We start from the raw sequence: 22,610 nt of genomic DNA on the forward strand, positions 1-22,610 counted from the left end.
CTCTATGGTCAGGTCAATTTGGTTTTACTCTTTAAGTATTTTCATGTTTTATCTAAGTAATAATTTTATGAAATGTCTTTGCAAACATTTGTTAAACGGCGACGAATAGGAAATGAGCTTACACCTTTTAATATTGTTTTTGGGTCATTACTGAGGAAAGAGTATATGTGATTGGACGCTCGACTGCGCATAGATTTTATTTAAAGAATTTAGTATTTCCAGTGTGATTTCGGAGAGTGTTCAATAGAGAAAGCTTTGACTGTTTGAAACAAATTGGAACTTGAGTTTCTGTTCTACTATCATGGGAGAAGGATTAGAGAGAAAGAGCTCCGTGATTTAGTCATAAATGAATGTAAGAATATCACGTAAAACATTGGTACGACGACTGAATAGCTAGAATCTACGTGAAATTGATGATTTTATAATAAATACCGGAACTACACAATGAAGAAGAGGTAGTTACCGATGTTCGAAGCTCTACTAAAGAATCTACGACGACGATAAGTTTTGACTAACAGCATAAATATAACTGGATCAACGACGAATTAAGAAGAAAAGAAGAAAAGGACTATCAATCTTCGAGATGGAAGGAGTTCGACAGCGGTAGACGGCATCGTAGACGGTGTACCGGAGGACATCATCCTTCTAGACGACTCCAGGTGACCGACGCCAGTCCTGCTGGAGTACCAGCAGCACGAGAGGAGGTGCATCGAGACGGAGACCCAACCAGCGACATCGGAGGAGAGTGAGATCTAACCAGCAACATCGGAGGAGAGACAGGGGTTCGGAGAGGTTTTCCACAGCCTCTTGGTATTGTAACGACGCGACGAGGTTTGTTTGCCCCATCCCCGAATTAACAAGAACAGCGAGAAGTTACCTGTCCTATTTTAATGGCAAGATATCTTAAACTATGATGTTTACGATCAAGACCTAATTTGAAACTCGCTAAAACAACTTAATACTACTTAACTACGTAAAGACTTGTAGCTTGTACATACTGGACCTGGTTAACTGACATTGATCAGTAATATGTACGATATCAAAGTTAAAATCTGTTAAAGTCATTAATTGTCTTGAATGTTTAAAGAATAGCCCCAGGTCCAGAAGTCTTGAGAAGTCTTGAGACAGTTTGATCTACCGAAAGAGACTGAGCTAGTAAAAACAAAGAAAAGACTAATTTGCCAGTTAAAATGTGTTTCAATAATATTTAAAATATTGACTGATAACCAAACTATTATTCAGTGATACAATTACGTAAAACGTAATTAGTTCTGAAAGACATTTAAGTATAACGGATATTGAAATTTTGTTTAATGAAAAACCTATTTAAACATGAATAATTGTATCAAAGGTATTTGTATGTTGCTTGCTAATCATTGACTCTGTCACTTTTCATGTTACAGTTGGATATGTTGCAAAAGAGTATTGTCACCCATACAACCATGATTTTGACCCTAGTAAAAAGTTAAATTTTCATTATATTTTATTTTTCCGATTGATAACCATACTTACATATCATGTGTATGTTAAACCAGATAGACAGAAATATTTAGCTTGGATTGTCTTGAAAGAATAATTAGTTTTTGTTACACTGAGATCAGCAGTCATAGAGAAGTTAATGCTTTTAAACACACTACTTATATTTGTTGATTTTAAGGTCAGAATACTTACACCAAAGAGAAGGAGACATACTGCTAAGGAATTATACGACATTTTATTGTTTGGTATTCACACTGAGTCAAACTACACCAGTACATACAACTTGAGAATAATTTATTTTCACTATCAACATAACAAGACATATTTTAGTTAATATTCTGTAGAGGTTAGTAGTTGTGCTACATACACAATCACAGCACTAGTACTTTATAGAGTTTTCACGGCGCCCAACTAGACCACATTTTACATTATAGATATTGGCATTTTAGGAAATATACTCCATAGAGTAATTCTGAAAACACTTCAATGTTCACTACACATCTATGTTAATTGAATAACATCTTACGTAGACCAAGCAGTTTTCTGGTATCATTTCCCACATAAATTAATAGTGACATATTTGTGACAGTGGTTCCTAAGCAAGCAATTGGTAGCGAATGTGTTTAATATAGTGATTTATAAATGGAAAAAAGTTGTTTTGCAAAAGATAGGTAGGGTTTTTTTTTTCATAAAAATCTTGTTTTTGAATCAGCATTAGTATTTACTTAAACTAGGTATAAAAAAATAAAATACATAATAATAAAATATTAGAGTCTTTAACAAAGGTAAAATTTCTCTTTCGTATTTCAGATCTAAGACTACAATGTTGCTGTAGCGACTTTTTCAGCCAATCATATTTTTAAAAAGTTATTTTGAGCTCCAGTAGCTTCAACAGATGTTACAGGACCTTGTTCTCAGCTATTGCCAATAGATCCAGTAAATACAGGAACAGTTAAAAGTTAAAAATTTTACTGTACTGCAAGTTCCAAAATATTTGTGCTTGAAACATCACAGCAAAACAATTTATTTTTGATCACAGCTCAGATTACATATGTATAACATAAGTTTTTCAAGTAACAGAGATAAAGATATAGAATACTACACAACAGATTTGAAAATTCTTGAATGCTGTGTTCTTCTCTCATTTTACAATGAAATGGTTTACCATCGTAGTATATACAGTCAGGAGTGTTGTTACAGTGAAAGGAATACCGGGGTGTGGATTGTTCCCAGAGTGCAGTGCATGTTGCTCGCGTGCACAGCTCATCGCCTCCACAAGGACATCTGCGGCAGCCACGTGGCGGTGTGTCTCGACTGCTCCATGCTGCCTTCGCACCTGACCGTGTCTTTGCGCCAGCCGACCTTCTGCGTGGAGCTGAAGCCCAAGCAGGGTTGGATCGCAGTGCCGGACCGAGTCCTGCCCAAGTGCACCTTCTGCCTCAAGCAACACCTCAAGGTTGCTTCCACCTTATGTTCGAGCCCTAGGAACTCTGTTGCTCTCTGTGCTGACTAATGTCTAGCATGTTCTACCAGGTCATCCCCCTGAGATTGCTGCTGGGTTTCCTGCCACCCCTATTTTTAGCACCCAATTTAGTAAGATGAAATATTTTGGCAATTATGAATTTTTTTAACAGTGTTTTATGGCACAATGTGTGTTAGACATTGTGCCTGCTAGAAGAGAGGCTCTGGTTGCAAGATGTGCAATGTTATTTTTCTATAACTGTACTTATTCATGCAGTCTTTTTGAACTAGCTACTGTTTACTTAATGTTATCTAACAAAATATTGATTTGTAATCTTATACTAAATATCTCATTAGTAAAGATTAAATTTTACTAATGGCCCTAGTCTTGAAAGGTTAAATATCATAATATTTGTGGTAACAAATTAGTCGTTTTAACTGTTAAAAACTAGCAAATGTTCCCTCTTACAAAGTGTCTTTTACTCATTAAATAACCAGAATAATATGTAAATGTATTTGATAATATTAAAATGGGGATGCTTGAGATTTGATTAAAATGAAATGAAGTTGAGATGAAATGGTATGATTGGTAGTAGTTCTTTAATCACAAGACCACAGCTCGTAAAACAAATGGCCTCCACCACCCCGGGATTAAGTGAGATATTCCTCATAAGGATCAGAGGTCTCTAACAACCACTAGAAACTGGGGTGGGGTTTATACGCGAGGGATGATCGGGATCTTTATTTTCAGGACTGTATGGACAGTTACTGGGGAAGCTTCCTTTAACAAAATAAAAAATATACCAAAAACTTGAGCATAGGATATTACTTCTTAAAACGCAATGATGACAGGGTACTTCTTTAACAACAAACCATAACCATTTTACTAGAAGACTGAGATTTATTCATAAAATCTTTGGCTTATTTTCTCTTTTCCAAAAAAGTACAATAAAACCAACCTTTTGTGGTGTAACCACAAATCATTATTTAAAACATTGCTTGAGGGCTACTTGCCCCTTACGAAGAACGCTATCAAATATAAAATCTTACTTGATCATCTTCCATTAAACTTTGTAATTGGCCTTCCTGCGAATCAAACAGGAACTTATAAAAACTTCAACGTTACTCAAGAAAATAAAAAAATCCAAAACTAAAATAAATTACTTTATTAACAAAAACAACTTTATGAGAGAGAGAAGATAACATTTTGATGGAAACTTACAATTGTTTCGGTGGTCACTGCTAAACTTAAATTAATGAAAATCTGGAAAGAAAAAAAAAACTTTAACAGATACAGGTGGGTATCTCCGCAAGGGTTCTCTTCCCTCAATTTTTCCAGAAATTAAAAATATAAATCGCACCCCAGTGCCTTGAAACCCAAATGCAGAAGCCGCCAAGGACACGATGCTGCCAGACAACAGCCCACACAGGAGGATGCAACGCCACAGCAGTCTCGTGCTCTAGCTCCACTCTCCTCCTACCAACTTTTGACAGAACAGAATTTGCCACAGCGTGGCTGCTGAAGCTATTGCAACGCACGGCCAAACACAGCCGGGCTGAGCTGGAAGTATGCCAGGATCACGTGATAGCCGAGGGAAACGTGGCGAGCCAGACACAGTTCATCCCATTCCCGTGTAGCTACTATCTCAACACAACTGCAGCAACACAAACTTAAACAAACCTTCATTTAACTACCAAAACATTCTACCGTTTTAACAAAAAATCAAAATGGCAATTGAAAACATTAAAAAAAATATGCCGTGACAATATTATATAATAAAACAAACTTTGACAGGTAGTGAACTGAATGATGTAAAAAGCATGTACATAAAGGCAACAAACTGTCTTGATTTCTTGCGTATTCTATTTTTTTAAGATATAGAGGTTACAAAAAATTTTTTTCTTCAGGTGCACAGTTAAAGTTTATCTTCGGGGAGCATTTTATTCATTGGGGCAATAAGTGTTTAAACGTGATAAAATCAAAGGTAAGGTAAAACTGCTGGGACGGGCTCTGGCCAGGCTTCGGGCCCTACTGGAGCCAGCAAATATCCGGTCGTGTGAGCCCCTAGTCTTGCTTGAAGGGTCTTGGGGCCGGACAGGTCAGTGGCTGTACGAGAACAGTTACGGTCCGGATGGATACCAGCAGAACAGAAAACATTTGACACACAGCTTTACAATTTGAGAAAACCATTTTGAAACTGATGATTTTCATGCACAATAAAAATCACATGACCTGATTATTCTTAACAAAATATATGTTGTATTTTAGTATGTATTGTCGTACCAGTATTTTAGTGTTGAATTTTGTATTGTAGTTTACAAAAAAAAAAAAAACTAAATTTGAACTAACAAGTCACCAACATGCTAGTTTTAACCAAAAAAAGGTTCTCAATCCATACATAAACCAAATGAAATGGAATAAACATTTATTGTTGTTGTAAATGCCATTCATAATTATAAAGCTTTAAACTAATTTTTGTTAATATTTGGGTAATTTTGTGTTTGTGTGTGTGTTTGTTTGTGTGTGTGTTTGTTTGTGTGTATCTATATATATTGATGTATCTTCATAAAAGAGTGATTTTTTGTTACCTAAGGGGAAAGTTTGCACATGAATCAAATGCTAATGTAAACAACTTTGTAAAATGAACTTTAATTGAATACTTATTGTGACTAGGTATTAAGTCAATTCTTGCCTTCTTGAATAATACATAAAAGCTTATGTTCTCTCAGTTCATGCCAACTTCATTGTGTTAATAATGTTAAGTGCTATATTAATTTAAAGAATGTGTTCATTGATCTTTCTGAAAATAATTGATTGAAAACACTATTAAATTAAATAAACCTCTCATTAAATTTGATTTTTTAATGTTTAGATTTTGAATGTTTTATGTAATTAAGATTTTGTGGCATTTTAGACCACAAACTATTCTTATTTTACATAAAAAAAAAAAGAGGGGTAACTCTCTAAAGAATGATAGAAATTTATAGTAAATTTATCAGTAGCAACTATTTTTTGTAAATTTTTTAATAAGTAATAGCTTAAAGTTGGTTATATGGGGAGAAATGAAAAGGATAAGGAACATTGAGAATGGGTGTTTTTACAATCATTTGGTTCGTAAGCCGTCTTTCACTAAGCCTCCAGCACTAGACAGGGACTTAAATAATATTAAAAGTTCTAATATTAACAATAATTGAACTGCTGGCTATTTATTCTCAATACTTAAGTTGATAGCATTGATTTAATTTTTGGTTAGTGAAAATTTGTAAAATAGGTATTTTAAATTTAATAAATGGACAGGAAAATTAGTATTTCTATAGTTAAACTAAAGTAGGTATAAAGATTGCTCGCCTTTGATTCCCCACAATTCTTAAAACTTAGCATCCTTTCACTGTGAATTTAGAGTGTGACGTATACCTCTCTGGTTAGTCTCCGACAGTCACCTTGGCACTAAGGCGGCTTGTCCACCCCTGACCCGAGCCAACTTCTGACAAGGGTGGCGGTGAGGAGTCGTGAGCAGTGTCAAGCAGTGTCACAGGCAGGCCCTTGTCTGGGGCTGTTCGCAGGTATCTAGCCTGGATACAGTGTGCCCACTGTTGTGCGTATTAGATTGGGTTCTGAACCGCAGCAGGTTGCCTTTTAGAATGCCTTACTTAGAGCTAATTTACCACCATGTGGTAATAGGTGTGGTTCATGTGTGTTTCATAACTCTACGGCCTCATTATTGCTCAAACACCCGGACTCTCTCTTTGCAAAACATAATTATTGAAATTTGTTCAGTTGCTGATGCTGTAAAATAATCTCCAAACATCCTAGCATATATTACAAAAATTTGATGATAAAATAAATTGCAAAAATGAGTTTTGATAGCTGTATTTATTACTATTTAGAAATTTTGCAAAAAATTAGCATTTTACAAAAAAAAAAAAAAGGTAAAGCAATTTTTGAGTTACAATTATGTGCATTTTGAAAGCTTGTAATTATTGTTCCAATACTATATCAGTAGCTTCTTTAATTAATATGTATAATCCTTAAATACTGATTGTTAACCTTCACCTACAATGAAAGAAAAATGTATATTATATATATTTTTTGACAGACATTTGTGTGAGAATAATATTGAATTTAAAATAATGGAAGTAAAAAATTTAATTAACATTTGTTTTATATTTAATGTAGGTTGATTTGTACAATTTTAAGAGTTTCTCTTTATTTTTTAGCTGAAGAAAGGCATTATCAAATCTCATAGCAAGTACTGCCCATTAGATTTGTTCTCAGGGTAAGTGTTTTAATTTTGAGGGATTTTTAAACATTTGTAATGTTTTATAGATATTTTTGTACGTTTATAAAAAAACATGTTTTGTTTTAGAAACCACAAGAGGATGAAGGGGGCTTTGAAGGCACTGCTCGCATGTCCTCAGAATAACCTTAGGATATTTCAGGTACAAACAATTTTTAAAATAACTTTTTAAAATATTTTTTTGGTAATCTAGTGTGGCTTTCATATTTAATGAACTTAAGTATTTAAAAGAAACCTGCTCATGACTGAGTTGTGACATCGACCAGAGGCTACGTACGCCCCTCCTATGAGACCAATGTAATCCGTCACCCCAACTCCCACTCCATCCCCACATTGCTTTCAAATCTCCCGCCGTACATGTGCTTCAACAAATGCCACGCCAGCCATGTAGAGTCATTGCTCCACACCCATAATAAGCAATAATTAATTATTGTAAACTTTCAGTTTTATACACCAAGTGTCTTATGAATTTCTTTTTCAGTTTTATCTAAATGATGAAGCCAAGCCAAGCACAGGCTTTAATTTTTAAGTAAAGCTTTAATTATTTAGTTAAGCATAATATTTTTCCTGGGTTTGTGTTGAGTTAATATAAGCATATTAAGGGGTTATCTTTGTTTCACGTACAACATGGTTACAAGATTTGAATAATGACTGATGCGCGGATGATGCCTGCTTGCAACGCTCCTCTCAGCCTCAACTGACCACCACCCGAAGTAGAACTCTCGTTGCATTCTGAGTACTTCAATTCTGCTATTTCTGATCAAGTTCCATTCTAACATTTTAACAAACGTTTTCGTTTTTCTCTCTGGTCCTACTTTGAATAGTAGACTGATTGAACAAAATGTATTAATTCCGTGTGACAGATTTTTGACACAAACAACATTTACTTTTTCCAGACACATGGTTGTTCTGGGACGCACATAAAATGATTCTGTGTTATTTCGCTTTTTGAACTGCTTCACTATAATGTTTAATTTGTATTCGTTACTTGTGTAAGAGGGTCACATTATATAAATAACATCATATTTCATGTATGCTTTTGCTCGACCTCGTGATAAGTTGTCGCGAGGCTCTTCTCTGGCTCTTCCAGAATGGCCTTAAGCGCCAATCTTTAGTTTGCTGCCTGAGTGAGAAGGGAGTGGCCCCACGTTGGGCGCCACTAATTGTCGCGAGGTGAGGGTTGCTTCTTGCTGGAGCGAGTCCCCTCCCTGCGTCCAATCTTTACTGTGCTGCCTGAATAAGAAGGGAGCGGCCTGACTGGCACGAGTAACTTCTGGCTGGAGGTTCCTAAGAGGGGTAGGTAGGATTCTCCCCCACCTTGGGATGCCCTAAAAGTGGCTCCCAGTGTCCCTCGTCTGATGCCTACTTACGGGCTGCGGCTGGTTTGGCTCTGCGGTCTCCCAGTAGTAGGGCTGACCTGCTTGCTGGCTGGCAGGCGGGCGGTTGGCTGGCTGGCTGGCTGGCAGGCAGGCTGGCTGGCTGGCAGGCGGGCGGTTGGCTGGCTGGCTGGCTGGCTGGCTGGCTGGCTGGCTGGCTGGCTGGCTGGCTGGCTGGCTGGCTGGCAGGCAGGCGGGCGGCTGGCTGGCTGGCAGACTGGCTGGCTGGCTGGCTGGCAGGCGGGTGGCTGGCTGGCTGGCTGGCAGGCTGGCTGGCTGGCAGGCTGGCTGGCTGGCAGGCGGGCGGCTGGCTGGCTGGCTGGCAGGCTGGCTGGCTGGCTGGCTGGCTGGCGGACTGGCTGGCTGGCAGGCGGGCGGTTGGCTGGCTGGCAGTCGGGCGGCTGGCTGGCAGGCGGCTGGCTGGCAGGCTGGCTGGCTGGCTGGCGGACTGGCTGGCTGGCAGGCGGGCGGTTGGCTGGCTGGCTGGCTGGCAGGCGGGCGGCTGGCTGGCTGGCTGGCAGGCTGGCAGACTGGCTGGCTGGCTGGCTGGCAGGCGGGCGGCTGGCTGGCTGGCTGGCAGGCTGGCTGGCAGACTGGCTGGCTGGCTGGCTGGCTGGCTGGCTGGCTGGCTGGCTGGCTGGCTGGCTGGCAGGCGGGCGGCTGGCTGGCTGGCTGGCTGGCTGGCTGGCAGACTGGCTGGCTGGCAGGCGGGCGGTTGGCTGGCAGGCGGGCGGTTGGCTGGCAGGCGGGCGGTTGGCTGGCTGGCTGGCTGGCTGGCAGGCGGGCGGCTGGCTGGCTGGCTGGCTGGCTGGCAGACTGGCTGGCTGGCTGGCTGGCTGGCTGGCTGGCTGGCTGGCTGGCTGGCTGGCTGGCTGGCTGGCTGGCTGGCTGGCAGGCGGGCGGTTGGCTGGCTGGCTGGCTGGCAGGCGGGCGGCTGGCTGGCTGGCTGGCAGACTGGCTGGCTGGCTGGCTGGCAGGCGGGCGGCTGGCTGGCTGGCTGGCAGGCGGGCGGCTGGCTGGCTGGCTGGCAGACTGGCTGGCTGGCTGGCTGGCTGGCTGGCTGGCTGGCAGGCGGGCGGCTGGCTGGCTGGCTGGCTGGCTGGCTGGCAGGCTGGCTGGCTGGCAGGCGGGCGGTTGGCTGGCAGGCGGGCGGTTGGCTGGCTGGCTGGCTGGCTGGCTGGCGGTTGGCTGGCTGGCTGGCGGTTGGCTGGCTGGCTGGCTGGCTGGCAGGCGGGTGGCTGGCTGGCTGGCTGGCAGACTGGCTGGCTGGCTGGCTGGCTGGCTGGCTGGCTGGCAGGCAGGCGGGCGGCTGGCTGGCAGGCTGGCTGGCTGGCAGGCGGGTGGTTGGCTGGCTGGCAGTCGGGCGGCTGGCTGGCGGCTGGCAGACTGGCTGGCTGGCGGACTGGCTGGCTGGCTGGCTGGCGGCGGGATAGGTCCCCGAGGTTCTCCCTCACCCCGAAAGAACACTGTCCGATATGCGGTACGAGTTTTATTACGCACCCTCGCGGTTGGTACCGACAGCCTCCCGATACACACTAACTCACGGACCCGGTTGTCTGTCTTCTGCTCTTGGCTGGCAGGCTCGGCTGCCGGTGAAGGCGCGGTGAGCGAATCATGGCGCGGTGAGCGAGGCTCGGCAGCCAGTGGTGCCTCGAGATTTTTTTTTTTTTTTTTTTTGCCCAAGGGCGGGCCCTATATACCCCTCCTGAGGGCCAGGGCGTGACGTAGGAAGGGCCGAGGGTTCCAAGAATCATGGGCGCTTCCAGGAATTCCAGCCGGCCTACGTGACTTGGACGGACCTCGGCTTGGAGGATGAGGGGTAGGCGGGAGGAGGCGGCTGGGCAGGCGGAGGTGGGTGAGGAGGGGGAGGCTGCGCGCGCACCCGCTCGGCCTGGTGAGAGAGGGGTAGGCGAGGGGTGGCGACCAGTAGGCGGTGCTGGGTGAGGAGGGGGAAGCTGCGCGCGCACTCGGCTGGCCTGGCGAGAGAGGGATAGGCGAGGGGTGGCGGCCGGTAGGAGTGTGCGCGCGCACCCAGCTGGTTGGCATGGCAACCAAGGACGCGGCGCGGTCGCCTTGGCAACGGGCGACGCGGAGGTGGCCGGACGGTGACAGCTGTTGCGGCCGTCAGTGGTGGCGGCGCGCACACGTGTTTAGGAAGGAAGGGGCTGACGGCTTCGTGATTATAGACGTGCGCGGCATGTCGCACGTCAAAGTAACCTTAAAGACTGATGCCTGGGATGCCTGGAGAGCCCACGTGTAGTCGTGTGATTTATTAGTACCTCATCCGACGCTCAGAGCGAACCAGGTCTAGTGGTAAGGGTAGGTACAGTGAGAAAACCCACTGACCATCGGCAATGTTCACTGCATTTCCCAAATAGGAACATCCAGGTGTGAATTTGCTGGGAATTGAGCATGCATCACTTCAGTGGGAGACTGGTGTGCTGACAGCAAGACCACAGAGGCACTAATATAGAATGATATAAAAATAAACTACTAGAAAGAGAGTAATTATTTTAAAATTGAGGGATGAGCAACTAAAGTATACATAATATGATTTATTTTGTGTACTCTTTATTTCATCCCGTTACATACAATTAGTTACTTATCAGTCCATATATTTCTCTACACCTCGTGCACGCAAATATCCATTACTAACTACAACAACAACAACATTGCCGCCAACCTGCCCCGCGGCCCACAATACACAACACTCCTCCCTTGTTAGGTTACTTCAACACATAGACCTTCAGCTTTGTTGGTAGTTGCCTCCTCCGTCTGCGAGTCGTGTTTTGCTCGTGCCCCCTTGGTTCCCCCTTGTGTTCACTGCTAGCCTCTTGTTCAAAACCTCTAAATGGACTAGGCCCTGGGCTTGTAGGTTGGTTGAGCTCACGACTCGGGGCAGCCTGTTTGTCCGAACCTGACGAATGGCCCCCTTCCTGACGATAGTCCCTCCGTGTCACTTCTGCCCTTTGCTGCACCTGCTGCTGCCCACTGCAGTCCTCCTCCATTTGCGTTCTCTCCCTCTATTGGCCCGCTACCAGGTTCCCTTCCTGTTTCCTCTCCAGCTCCTTCTCTTCCTTCTATTTCTCTCTGTTCTAGAATGTATTGGTAACTGTATCTGTTCTCGGGGAACCGGTATGTGCTGGCTCTGTCCTACACGTCGTAACAGCTGATCTACATGTCTCCTGTATTTGTTGCTCGATGCATCGGCCACTTCATAAATCCACTGTCCTTGTGACGCCCTTATTACTCCTGGCAACCACTTCGCCCCTCCACGGTAGTTACGGAACAGTATCTGCTCTCCTATGTGAAACCGCCGCCTTTCTGATACTTCTGTGGTTGGGGATGGCGGCTGATGGGCCACTGGTTGACTCCTTGGGTGCAACTGGTCCAGAGCTGTACGAAGTGTCCTCCCCATCAACAGTTCCGCCAGGGTCTTCTGTAATCCTGAACATGGTGTCGTCCGAAGTGCAAAGAGGGTCCTGGCCAGTCTCGTTTGCCAATCCCCATCTCCCAACTTTCTTAGTTTTCCCTTCATCGTTTGCACCATCCGTTCCGCTTGCCCATTGCTGGAAGGGTGGAATGGTGTTGCCTGAACGAGTCGGATGCCATTCCGTGCCGCAAACTTCTTTATCTCCTGTGAGACAAACGCCATACCGTTGTCAGATACGATGCACTCCGGTATCCCATGGTAGCTAAACATTTCTCTCAGCTCTCGAATCACAGCCGTGGAAGACCCTGATGCTACCATCTTCACCTCCAGCCATTTAGAGTACGAATCCACTACCAGGAGGAACATCTTCCCCTGAAACGGCCCAAAAAAGTCAACGTGTAGCCTGGCCCACGGTTTTGTTTCTGGGGGCCAACTTACCTCCTTTAATTTTGTGGGCTTAGCTCAAAGCTGTTGGCATTCGGTGCACTCTCGAACGTCTCTTTCTATATCCTGATCCATTTGCGGCCACCACATATAACTGCGAGCCACTGCTTTAGAGTTTAGACCGTACTATTCCATCGTGGTTGGCATGCAAAATTGCCAGCAGGCTTCGCCGTGCTACCATTGGTATCACTACCCGATTGCCCCATAATATACATCCATTGTATAATGACAGTTCCTCCCTCTGATTCCAATAGGGCCGCAGCTCTTCTGTCTCGCAGTCCTCAGGCCAGCCTATCATTGTGTTTCTCTTCACGAGCCTCAATACCGGGTCCTCCTCCGCCAGGGTAGCTAGCCTTGTGGCGTCAATTGGGGGTTCTGGCAATGCCTTCAACATCAACATGTCCCCCACCGCTGGAACCTGCGTCTCCGGTGCCGGTAATGGAAATCTGCTCAACGCATCTGCATGGCCAATCTTCGTCCCTGGTATGTATATTAACCTGTAATCATACATAGGCAACCAGAGACTCCAACGCAGCAAGCGGGGTGACAGTATGTCCGGGGTCTGTTTACTTGGGTCCAGAAGCAGTAAGAGTGGTTTATGGTCGGTCACGATCGTAAAGGGCCGTGCCGCCAAATATTGTCGAAACTTGGTCACCCCGAACATGATGGCCAAAGCCTCTTTGTCTATCTGTGCGTAGTTCCTCTCCTGTTTATGCAGGGTACGAGATCCATACGCTATTGGTGCTTCCCCTTCTTCAGTCTCATGGGCCAGCACTGCCCCCAGGCCATGTTCGGAAGCATCGCAGGTCAGAATAATGTGCTTTGTGGCATCGTAGTGAGTGAGCACCGCGTCTGAATGCAGAAGTTTCTTCGCAGTCTCAAATGCCTGTTGATGGGCTTGCGTCCACTCCCATTCCTTCCCCTGGTCAAGTAATCTGTGTATGGGCTCCAAGAGGGCAGCTTTCTGTGGTAGAAATCGCTCATAAAAATTTAACAGCCCCAAAAAAGACTGTAGCTCCTTCTTCGTTGTCGGTTTTGGGGCCCCATGTATTGCTCGCACTTTCTCGCTTGTCGGGTGTATCCCCTTGCTGTCCACCATGTACCCCAAGAACTTCACTGCTGTGGCTGCAAACATGCATTTTGATTTGTTAAGACGTTAACCGGCTTTCTCAATTTTTTTTAGCACTTGATGCACCCGTACCCAATGCTGCTCTTCAGTTGCTCTTGTAATCAATATGTCATCCAAGAGCACCACTACCCCTTGTATCCTGGACAGTAAGGTTACCATTAACCGCTGAAATATCGCCGGGGCAGCACATGCTCCAAAAGGCAACCGTTTGACCTTGAACAGTCCTTTCATCGTGTTCACTGTGAGAAGTTCTGCAGTCACCTCATCCACTGAAACTTGCAAATATGCTTCAGCTAGGTCTAACTTTGTGAAAAATTTCCCACCTGCCAGGTTCGAGAATGCCTCGTTTGTGGTCGGAAGGTGGTGGTAATTTTTCTTGCATACCGTATTGACGGTACATTTGTAGTCGCCGCAGAGTCGAACTGATCCATCCGTTTTCCGTTACGGCACTAAAGGTGTAGCCCATGTTGAATACGTCACGGGTTCCAGTACCCCTCGTTCCACCAACCGGTCAATCTCTTCACTGACCTTCTCTGCCAACTCAAATCCCACTGGCCGGCTTTTATGAAATATTGGCTTCGCCCCTACTTCAAGCTCAATGGTCACTGGTGGTCCGGTATAACGTCCTAGCTCCATATCTCCAAATACCCCTAGGTATTCCTGGATCACTCTTGTAATTTGTTCCTGATGAATATAATTGATCCCCTCTACGCTAATTCCTAAAGGCTCCAACCAGCTACGCCCTAGCAAGCTTGGACCTTCCCCCTTTGCCACCAACAGGGTCAACCTAGCTGATGCTGTTTTCATTTGCACTTGTACATTCATATATCCCAAAACTCCCAACCGTTCTTGCGACCAAGTATGCACTTCCATATTTGCCGCTTGTAACTCCGGTTGCTCTGGCTACAACTGTTTGTATGTATCACTGCTAATAATAGTGTGGCCTGCCCCCGTGTCGACTTCCATCTCCAACTGACGCCCATCTAACCACACGTCCACTTTGATCGGGGATATAAGCTGTATGTTGCGGTGTCTTCATCCGATGACTGCTTGTCTCCAGCTACCCTGTAATTGCCACTCTCTCGGTTGCCCCTTACTCTCGTTTGTGCTTTACCCTGATGGCTATTTCTTTTCGTTATACATGCCCTTTCTAAATGCCCTTTCTTGGAGCAAAAATTACACACAGTGCCCCGATGCGTACATGTGTGGGGGTTATGAGACCCAGCACATCTCCAGCATGACAGCTGCCTTTCTGATGGATCACTCCTAGTTAGTGTCTTGACAAACATTTTGTCTCCCGGTGTCTTTTTGTCTATTTTGATACCACCCATTGCACCAACCAGTTCACTCCCCACTGCTCCCCGGATATCACGTAAATTCCGACTTGCCGCCTCTGCCGCTATAGCCAAGTCCACTGCCACCTTGAACGTGAGATTGTCCTTAGATAGCATCGCATGTTGCACCGTTTTATCGTGGACCCCGCACACTAGACGATCGCGTAGCATCCTTTCGGGTCGGTAAAATTGCAGTGTGCCGCCAGCCGCCGCAAAGCCGCTACATACTCGGCAATATTTTCACCTTCTTGTTGGTCTCGCTTGAAAGACTCCACCACTTCACTCGGTCTAGGTTCGAAATGTGTCGACAGTAAGTCCAAAATCTTGGATATCGCCACCTCGCTCGTAGCCTTTGGAGACACCAGTGACGAAACCAGGTTATAAAGTTCCGTGCCACACACCGTGAAAAATATAGCCTTCTGCTCTTCTTTGTCTGTGACCTTGTTGGCCACCAGGTAATAATTCCACCGTTCTGCATACGTCTTCCAGGCATCTTTCCCTGGCACAAACTCTTCAAAAGAGCTAAAACGTGCCATCAGTGTTTACTGTTTACTGTATTACCATTCACGCCACCGGCCGGCAACACATGCACGAATGGATCCCATCCTCGTCGCCACTTTTGTGTACTCTTTATTTCATCCCATTACATACAATTAGTTACTTATCAGTCCATATATTTCTCTACACCTCGTGCACGCAAACATCCATTACTAACTACAACAACAACAACATTGCCGCCAACCTGCCCCGCGGCCCACAATACACAACAATTTATAAACTCAATTACCTTCATCATCAACATGTTTGTCAGCAATGTCCAAATTTTCATTTGACTGAAGACATCTGAGGGAGTACCTCAAGTTTATTCATGAATAAAATGGTTTTTTCCTGAAATACCCTTAGAAAGAATTAGTATGGAACAGGACTAGTAAATCTGGATATGAATATTCGTCTCAGATACACTTTTAACTAGGAGACAGCAAACAGTTTTTTAAACTTTTTTTTTGTAGACTGTGGCTGAATACATGTGTAGGCTATGAAGGTTTACATTATAAATTCATCAAATGGCTTGGAATAGCCTAAGGAATTTTTATGAAAATATATTTTTTCCTAGAATTGACCATTGTAATACTATTATGTATTTTTATTTGGAAAGTCAATCACTAACTAACAAAGTATGAACTGTAGTGAAGCAGAAAATTGATTGTAGTTTTCTTTGTACATCATCAGCAAACTGGTAATGCCCTAGTATATGTATTGTGTATTTTTAGTGTGTGCATTATGGGTCTTATTGCAGGATGGGACACTGGTGTATGGCGAAGATAAAAGTGGGATGCTTGAAAATGTATTGCAGAAATGGCTAGGGAATGCCTCACACTTCACTAACACACAAAGGTATTTATAAGTTTTTTTTTGTGTGTGTAATTCATAACTAATGCATAGACTGTTGTGACAGTATGTTTGTAAAATCTTACTTCTGAGGCAGTTTGCATGGAATGTATTGAAAGCATAAAGAATATTATAACACAATTAATAATTTTACATTAATGCAAATAAAAAATACTGAAATTGTATTATTTCAATAGTAAACGAGGGAGTGTGGGAGAATCAACATTTTGCAAAAATTGTCAGCTGATCGTAAGTTCATCTTTTGAATACTATCCGTCCAAAACCATGTATGAACCAACTAATTTGAAATTACTCTAACAATAATTATAAAAGCATTTAATAACCCAGTTATTACAACAAGCTAATTTGAAACTTCTGTAGTTTCAAGTCCTTCCCTATATTAAAACTAGGTTGGTGCAAACTTTTGGCTGTAGCAGTTGAGAAGTTTTTGAATGAAATAGTAACAGTTATCTTGATTTTTACACATACGTACATATGTGTATATATGTGAAAATATTAATACTTAAAAATAAGTGAATAACATCAGAATTAACACGAAATGTGACTACAAGTAAGCTTAACTCATGATGCCAAACATAATATATCTACCATGTTTAATTTTAGATCAGAAATAACTTTATTGTAATAATTATTTTGCTCCTAAAGTGCAGGAGGAACTTATTCTCAAATCTGCTAGTATGTATTTCACACTAATGCTAGAATACTTGTAGCTCGTGAGAGTAGACAAAGCTTAGTTATTGCATGATTTAGTTAACCTTTAGACCAGGTAGCAGTAACTGATCTACTACAGTTATGTTATGTGTAACCACATAATTATGAATATATGACCTTTGTTTTATTAAAACTTACTGCCTTTAAGGTGATAGTATTTACTTGCATAAGCTCCGACGTAGCATAATGCTTGCACCCTTGTTTGTAACTGCGGTGTGGGGAGGAAGGGGGAATGAGAGGACGTTGCTGTTGAGTCTTCCACCTCGATGTGACCCTTGGCCATGGGTACCAACCTGTCAGCCAGCACTAGAGGGGACAAAGAGCATGCTAAGGAAGCAGTGGATGACTGTATTGAGTGAGATGTTCCAAACATTTTCCCTCAGCACATCTTGCCACTATCCCATTATATAAAAGAAAACTTTTGCTAGATTCATGCATCAGCTGTCATATTACTGATTTTGTCATACTCGTTCTACAATGACACAGGAAAAAAAAAGAAACATCTGGATCTGCCAGATCACTATCTGTCTGTCGCTTCTTCAATGCACGCAAACCTATAAAAAAACGGCAACCAATGAGATTAAACTTCAGTTACAAACAATTTAACTAAAAATTTTTAGAGATTCAAGAATAAAACACAATCAGAATTTATGTATTTAATAAAAATTAACCTCAAAGTAATGACAGAGCACTAGATATTATAGTACTTGAAACAATTTTTCACGTATTTAAATGCAAACAATTATGGCTACCACCTTGGCCAAAATTATTGGAGATGGAAGAGTTGAGCAATGGCAATCTTGTCCGTACGGGTCTGGGTTCGCATTTGTGCTATTGTAGACATTTCGTTATGTGAGATGCGTCTCTGTTTACGTGATCCATTTACGTTTCCATGTCATTGTAGAATGGGCCTTAAGTGTTTGCAGATGGGTTATTTATTTTCTCGTATTGGTTATTATCACTATGGCAAGTGAAAAATAGAAGGTACTCATTTCAAATAGTACATTTACCTTTGCGTCTCATCTAAAACATCAAGTTCCATTGAAGAAAGAATTTTTAAGACTTAGCGCATAGCAAATTGTAGTAGGGATTATGTGAGTAAAATACCTGTGGTACTCTTTATTTAGTGAACAATATATTTGTATGAAAAATAGGTAATTTATTTTGTAAATCACTAAGAAAATTTAACAGAGACAATTGAACACAGAATTTAAACTATTTATTCATATCTAATGCTTTAAAAATTTATTGTTAGAGTATGAAAAAAATTTTTTTCAATACATTTTACATATTTTGAAAGTTTTGAACCTATGTATGTGACCCTGTAGATTTTGAAACACAATCAGAATGTTCTTGGTGGTAGTAGCAAGAATGAAAAGTTGTATTTGAGCCAGTGAGTGTGTGTCGCAGCTCTAGAGGTTGGGCTGGTTCCAGGTTGGTGGAGAAGTTCTGTCACTTGATGCTAGCTGCACTGACGCGGGAAGTGTGCAGCCAGAGGCAGGTGCCCGCGAGCGAGGCAGGGGTGCCCCAGCTGCCTCCCGGGCACCTGCCTGCACCGCTGGTGGACGCGGTGGCGGCACTGGCGTCATGCGAGCCCTGCGACTGGTCAGCGGCGCCACTGCCGCCAGGCTGCGTGCTGTCGAGCGTGCTGGAGGTGCAGAGGCTGGACCAGGGGGGGCTGCAGGCGGCGCTGGATGCCCGGCCGCGAGCCGCCCCTCAGCACGCCTACCTCGAGGGGCTGCTCTCCGACCTGGGCCCGCTGCAGCGCTATCTGCTGGCAGCATCCGCTCGGGACTGCTCCATCATGGTGGCCTTCCAGAGCCTGCCCGCCACGTGAGTCCACCTCCTTCACGTACCATGCCATCATATTCATTTTATGTGGCAGGCAAATAGGTAAACAGAAACACAAGTATCAGCAACTCCTGCTCCACAACTTATATAAATTTTGTTTGCATTTTGCAGATTTACAGGTCACATACCAACAGCACACATTATACGTGAGATGCCTGGGCGAGAATACGTGTTCAATGTGCAAGTGCTGGACCTCGATCCGAAGCCTCTGTCATGCATCGACAAGAAGTTGAAGCGAGACCTGGACATTTTGAACGTGTGCGTTGATGTCCTCGGCTCCGTGCAGTTGCCGTGCAATCAGTTGAATGGGAAGGATTGATTGTCGGTCATTGTGGCATGGAAAGCTGGCTCGTCAGTAAAGTAGTATTTGTCACTTACAGATCATTGCTATTGCTGTCATTACTTTTGAAATTGTATGTACATATTTATAAGCAGACATTGTTCCTGTTTACTGCATTTACTCAAAATAAGACCAAAATAAATTTTAAACTTTTTATGTATGTTGTTGCGACATCAGTTGTATGAGCAACAAAATATTAGTACAAGTTTTCAGCGTTAATTGAAAATTTGTGTTTTGTTTAGTTTCTTTTATAACATCTTTTTAGTAGAAATGAAATGAAACCCTTGCCTATACTTGCATGGAAAGGTTTTTCATAATGACTTTAATTTATTATTTTAGCTATGTTATTTCAGTGAAGTCTCTATTTCCTTGAAAAAAGTACGTAAGTATGAATATTCATAGGCTCGTCCTTATGGAAACAAGACAAACTGAAAGAAATGTCCTGGTGGTGATGTTTTCCTGGTTGGCTTGTGCTTCCATGGGTGGTGAGAGAATGTGGTTGCTGCAGTCTCAGTCAGCACGAGGGAGGGGATGCAGTGAAGCGCTGGAGATGGAGGTCGCAAGCTACCGTAAGATGCTGTTAACTCATTGATCTGTACTTCATTGAATGTCCACACAACAATGATACCTCCCATCTTTGCAGGTGCTTTTGATCACTATAAACTAGGTTGTTGCATGGTTTCGGGATAATAATCATAGTTCCAAGTATCATGCGTTATTGATCTTAGATGAAAGTAGGGTAATTGTTATCCTTAATGTTACTCAAGACTTGTACATGTGCCTGTCAATTTGATATCAAGAGTTTCAGCATGGCTTTGAATAAAACTTGAGTTCACAACAGTGGTAGTGCAGTCATGTTCAAATTAGTTTTCAAAATTCTAAATTTTCTGTACTTTTCACATTACCAGTACACCCATCACCAGAACACTCTGGGATTACTGTTCTTTAAACCACCGTTTAGGTTTATCTGATATCTTGTAAATTTGTAGATTGTTTTAGATCTTAGACTTAAATTATTGCATCATTGTTTTACTGTTTTGTCTATAAAGTTCCGCAAAGTTTACATTCCTATAATATTCTTTAGTTCAAAGCAAATTTCAGTGCACTTTCTTTTATTCTAAGTTTTTCTACAGTTTCTAACTTTTTCACAATATAATAAAAGATTTTTTTTGGAAGCCCTGGTCTCATGAATTGTTTCAAGTTGCAACTGTTCAAGCAGTGATTGAAGGGAATGGAAACAGTGATTTACAGTATGATATGGCAGGAGTTGACTATGACTCTGCCATTTGTCATAGGTTTGACTAGTGTTAAGTAGTGCTCTCACAAGAGTTTGTAAGCTAATAGTTAGACACTTTACAGCTTTGCCATATCACATTCAAACAATGCTAAAAACAGAAGCATGGATGAATGTGGTACCAAATAATAGCTTAAATGCTTCAGAGGTGAAATATGTAGTGAACAGAAAGCTGAAAATTTTTTACTTAACACCACTATGTTGTGGAGCATTTTGATTGTTATTGCTTCTATTTATGAGTTTGAAGTGCATTGAAAATATTAGTTTTCTTTTCTATTCATTTAAACAATAAATAAAATAGATGACTGCAATGGTAAGAATTTTGATGTTAGTATAATCACTGGTATTTTTTCAAAAGTGTGCTCTGAACAGTTACCTATGTTTTATTGTAGTATAATCACTGGTACTTTTTTCAAAAGTGTGTGTGTATTTGGTCTTATTTTTAAGTAAATATAGTAAAAAAAAAATTAGTTTAGATTTTTAAAACAAGTTGTGAATATATTGCTTGTCAATACATTGCAAACATAATTTGATTTGTATGTTGCTTTTGAATTGTGTTCCGAGGAAAATATGTAGATATATGATGTTTATGTATTTGTGTGCTGCTTCAGTTTTAAGTATTAATCTCTCAGTGATGTTTGATGATAAACTCCTGTAAATCGATGTTGCTGCAACAAGTGAGCAGTTATTCAATATGTAGTTTGCATTTCTTTTTTTTTTTTACTGTAAGTTTTGCCAATGCCACTTTGTATTACGAAGTTTTATTAAAATGGCAGGGGTAGACTACAGCATATCACCAGGTGCTTACAAAAACCTAACTTGTTGGCAGAGTTAAATCGAACTTGCAGTGTTTTATCGCATTATCACACATTTTTTAGGGTGTAAAAATTTGGAAAAAAAAAAATCACATGTCACATGATGTTTTTGGTCCCACTATTAGATCCTGAGCGCTTTGTTCAGGTAGTAAACATGGCCTTGCCAAAGATCACCGTGCTACAGCAATCTGTTTTCAAGTTGCTGTCAGGCAGTGTGGTTGTTATAATGGAAAAATACAGTAATTACAGTTACAGCAAAACTTGTTTCAGATGTAAGTTATTTTTTCCTATGTAAGATGCTGCGTATAACTTCTTTCTTGTATAAGAGATATATGTATTTTAAAGTTGAAATCCACTATTCGTTTCAATATCACCACTTATTTAATGAACAGGAACGTGATGTGTAAATTTTCTTTTAAAGACTTTCCAAACATTTATAACCTTAATCTTTTCATCACCACTGTGTAGCGCTTAAAAAAAGGAACCAGCGCTAGTTGGCATTATTCATGTCTGCTTGCACATGATGTCCGTATAGAGTGCGCGCATGTATTCGAACATTGATATCTCGCCGATTGCATGCAACACACTGTCTCCAGCCGAGTAAACTACATTGAATAGTCTACACTCTTTCATGGTTAGTATGTATGACAATAATTATGGTCATGGATGCACTACGTTTGTTCTGGCTGATGTGCGAAACACAGTTTTAGTTTATCTATTTGGTGTGCTTTTGTATACTCTGCTTATTAATTAAATGTACTTTCCATGCAACATGTTTGGTTTTTATGAAATACTTAACCCTAACAGAATTATCACATAAAAGGTTCATCCCTACTTTTCAAACTTTATTTTAGCATAAAATGTGCGAAGAATATGTGATAAAACACGGTAACTCACCTTATGACTCAGCCAACTAGAACATGAGTTAACTTTGTAGTTTATAAAAGATAATTTTAAAATTTAATATAACGGCATTTAAAAACAAACAAAAAAAAATACTATACGATGTTAACTCCCATCAGCATCACTAAATAAAACATTTTTGACTATACAGTCAATACTCGATTGTCTGCTAGACATACTAGAAGCACTCACCTTTTTTCCTTCTTGCTAGTAGAGGTGACTTGGCTGCCAACAGTCTTTAACCCGGAATTATCTCCATTATCCCTTCATTCCCACATGCAAGACTATGCAAGTTGCATTTAACTGCATGAGGTGCACTCAAAAAGGATTGC

General features: G+C 42.2%; 1 protein-coding gene across 4 annotated transcripts in view; it reads left to right on the forward strand.

Moving 5' to 3' along the window:
- The window catches only part of LOC134530767 (inositol-pentakisphosphate 2-kinase), a 48,176-nt gene extending 26,030 nt beyond the window's left edge, over positions 1 to 22,146 (forward strand). For all 4 annotated transcript variants that reach the window (XM_063365934.1, XM_063365931.1, XM_063365933.1 and 1 more), the window contains exons 4-9: positions 2,742 to 2,935; positions 7,159 to 7,217; positions 7,308 to 7,380; positions 16,252 to 16,349; positions 18,510 to 18,908; positions 19,038 to 22,146. In XM_063365934.1, the coding sequence (XP_063222004.1) occupies positions 2,742 to 2,935; positions 7,159 to 7,217; positions 7,308 to 7,380; positions 16,252 to 16,349; positions 18,510 to 18,908; positions 19,038 to 19,245 (1,031 nt within the window). In that variant the 3' untranslated portion in view covers positions 19,246 to 22,146. The remainder of the gene's footprint in view (positions 1 to 2,741; positions 2,936 to 7,158; positions 7,218 to 7,307; positions 7,381 to 16,251; positions 16,350 to 18,509; positions 18,909 to 19,037) is intronic.
- Positions 22,147 to 22,610: the final 464 nt, after the last annotated feature.

Source organism: Bacillus rossius, chromosome 3 (assembly GCF_032445375.1).
Source record: "Bacillus rossius redtenbacheri isolate Brsri chromosome 3, Brsri_v3, whole genome shotgun sequence".
NCBI classification, from domain to species: Eukaryota; Metazoa; Arthropoda; class Insecta; order Phasmatodea; family Bacillidae; genus Bacillus; species Bacillus rossius.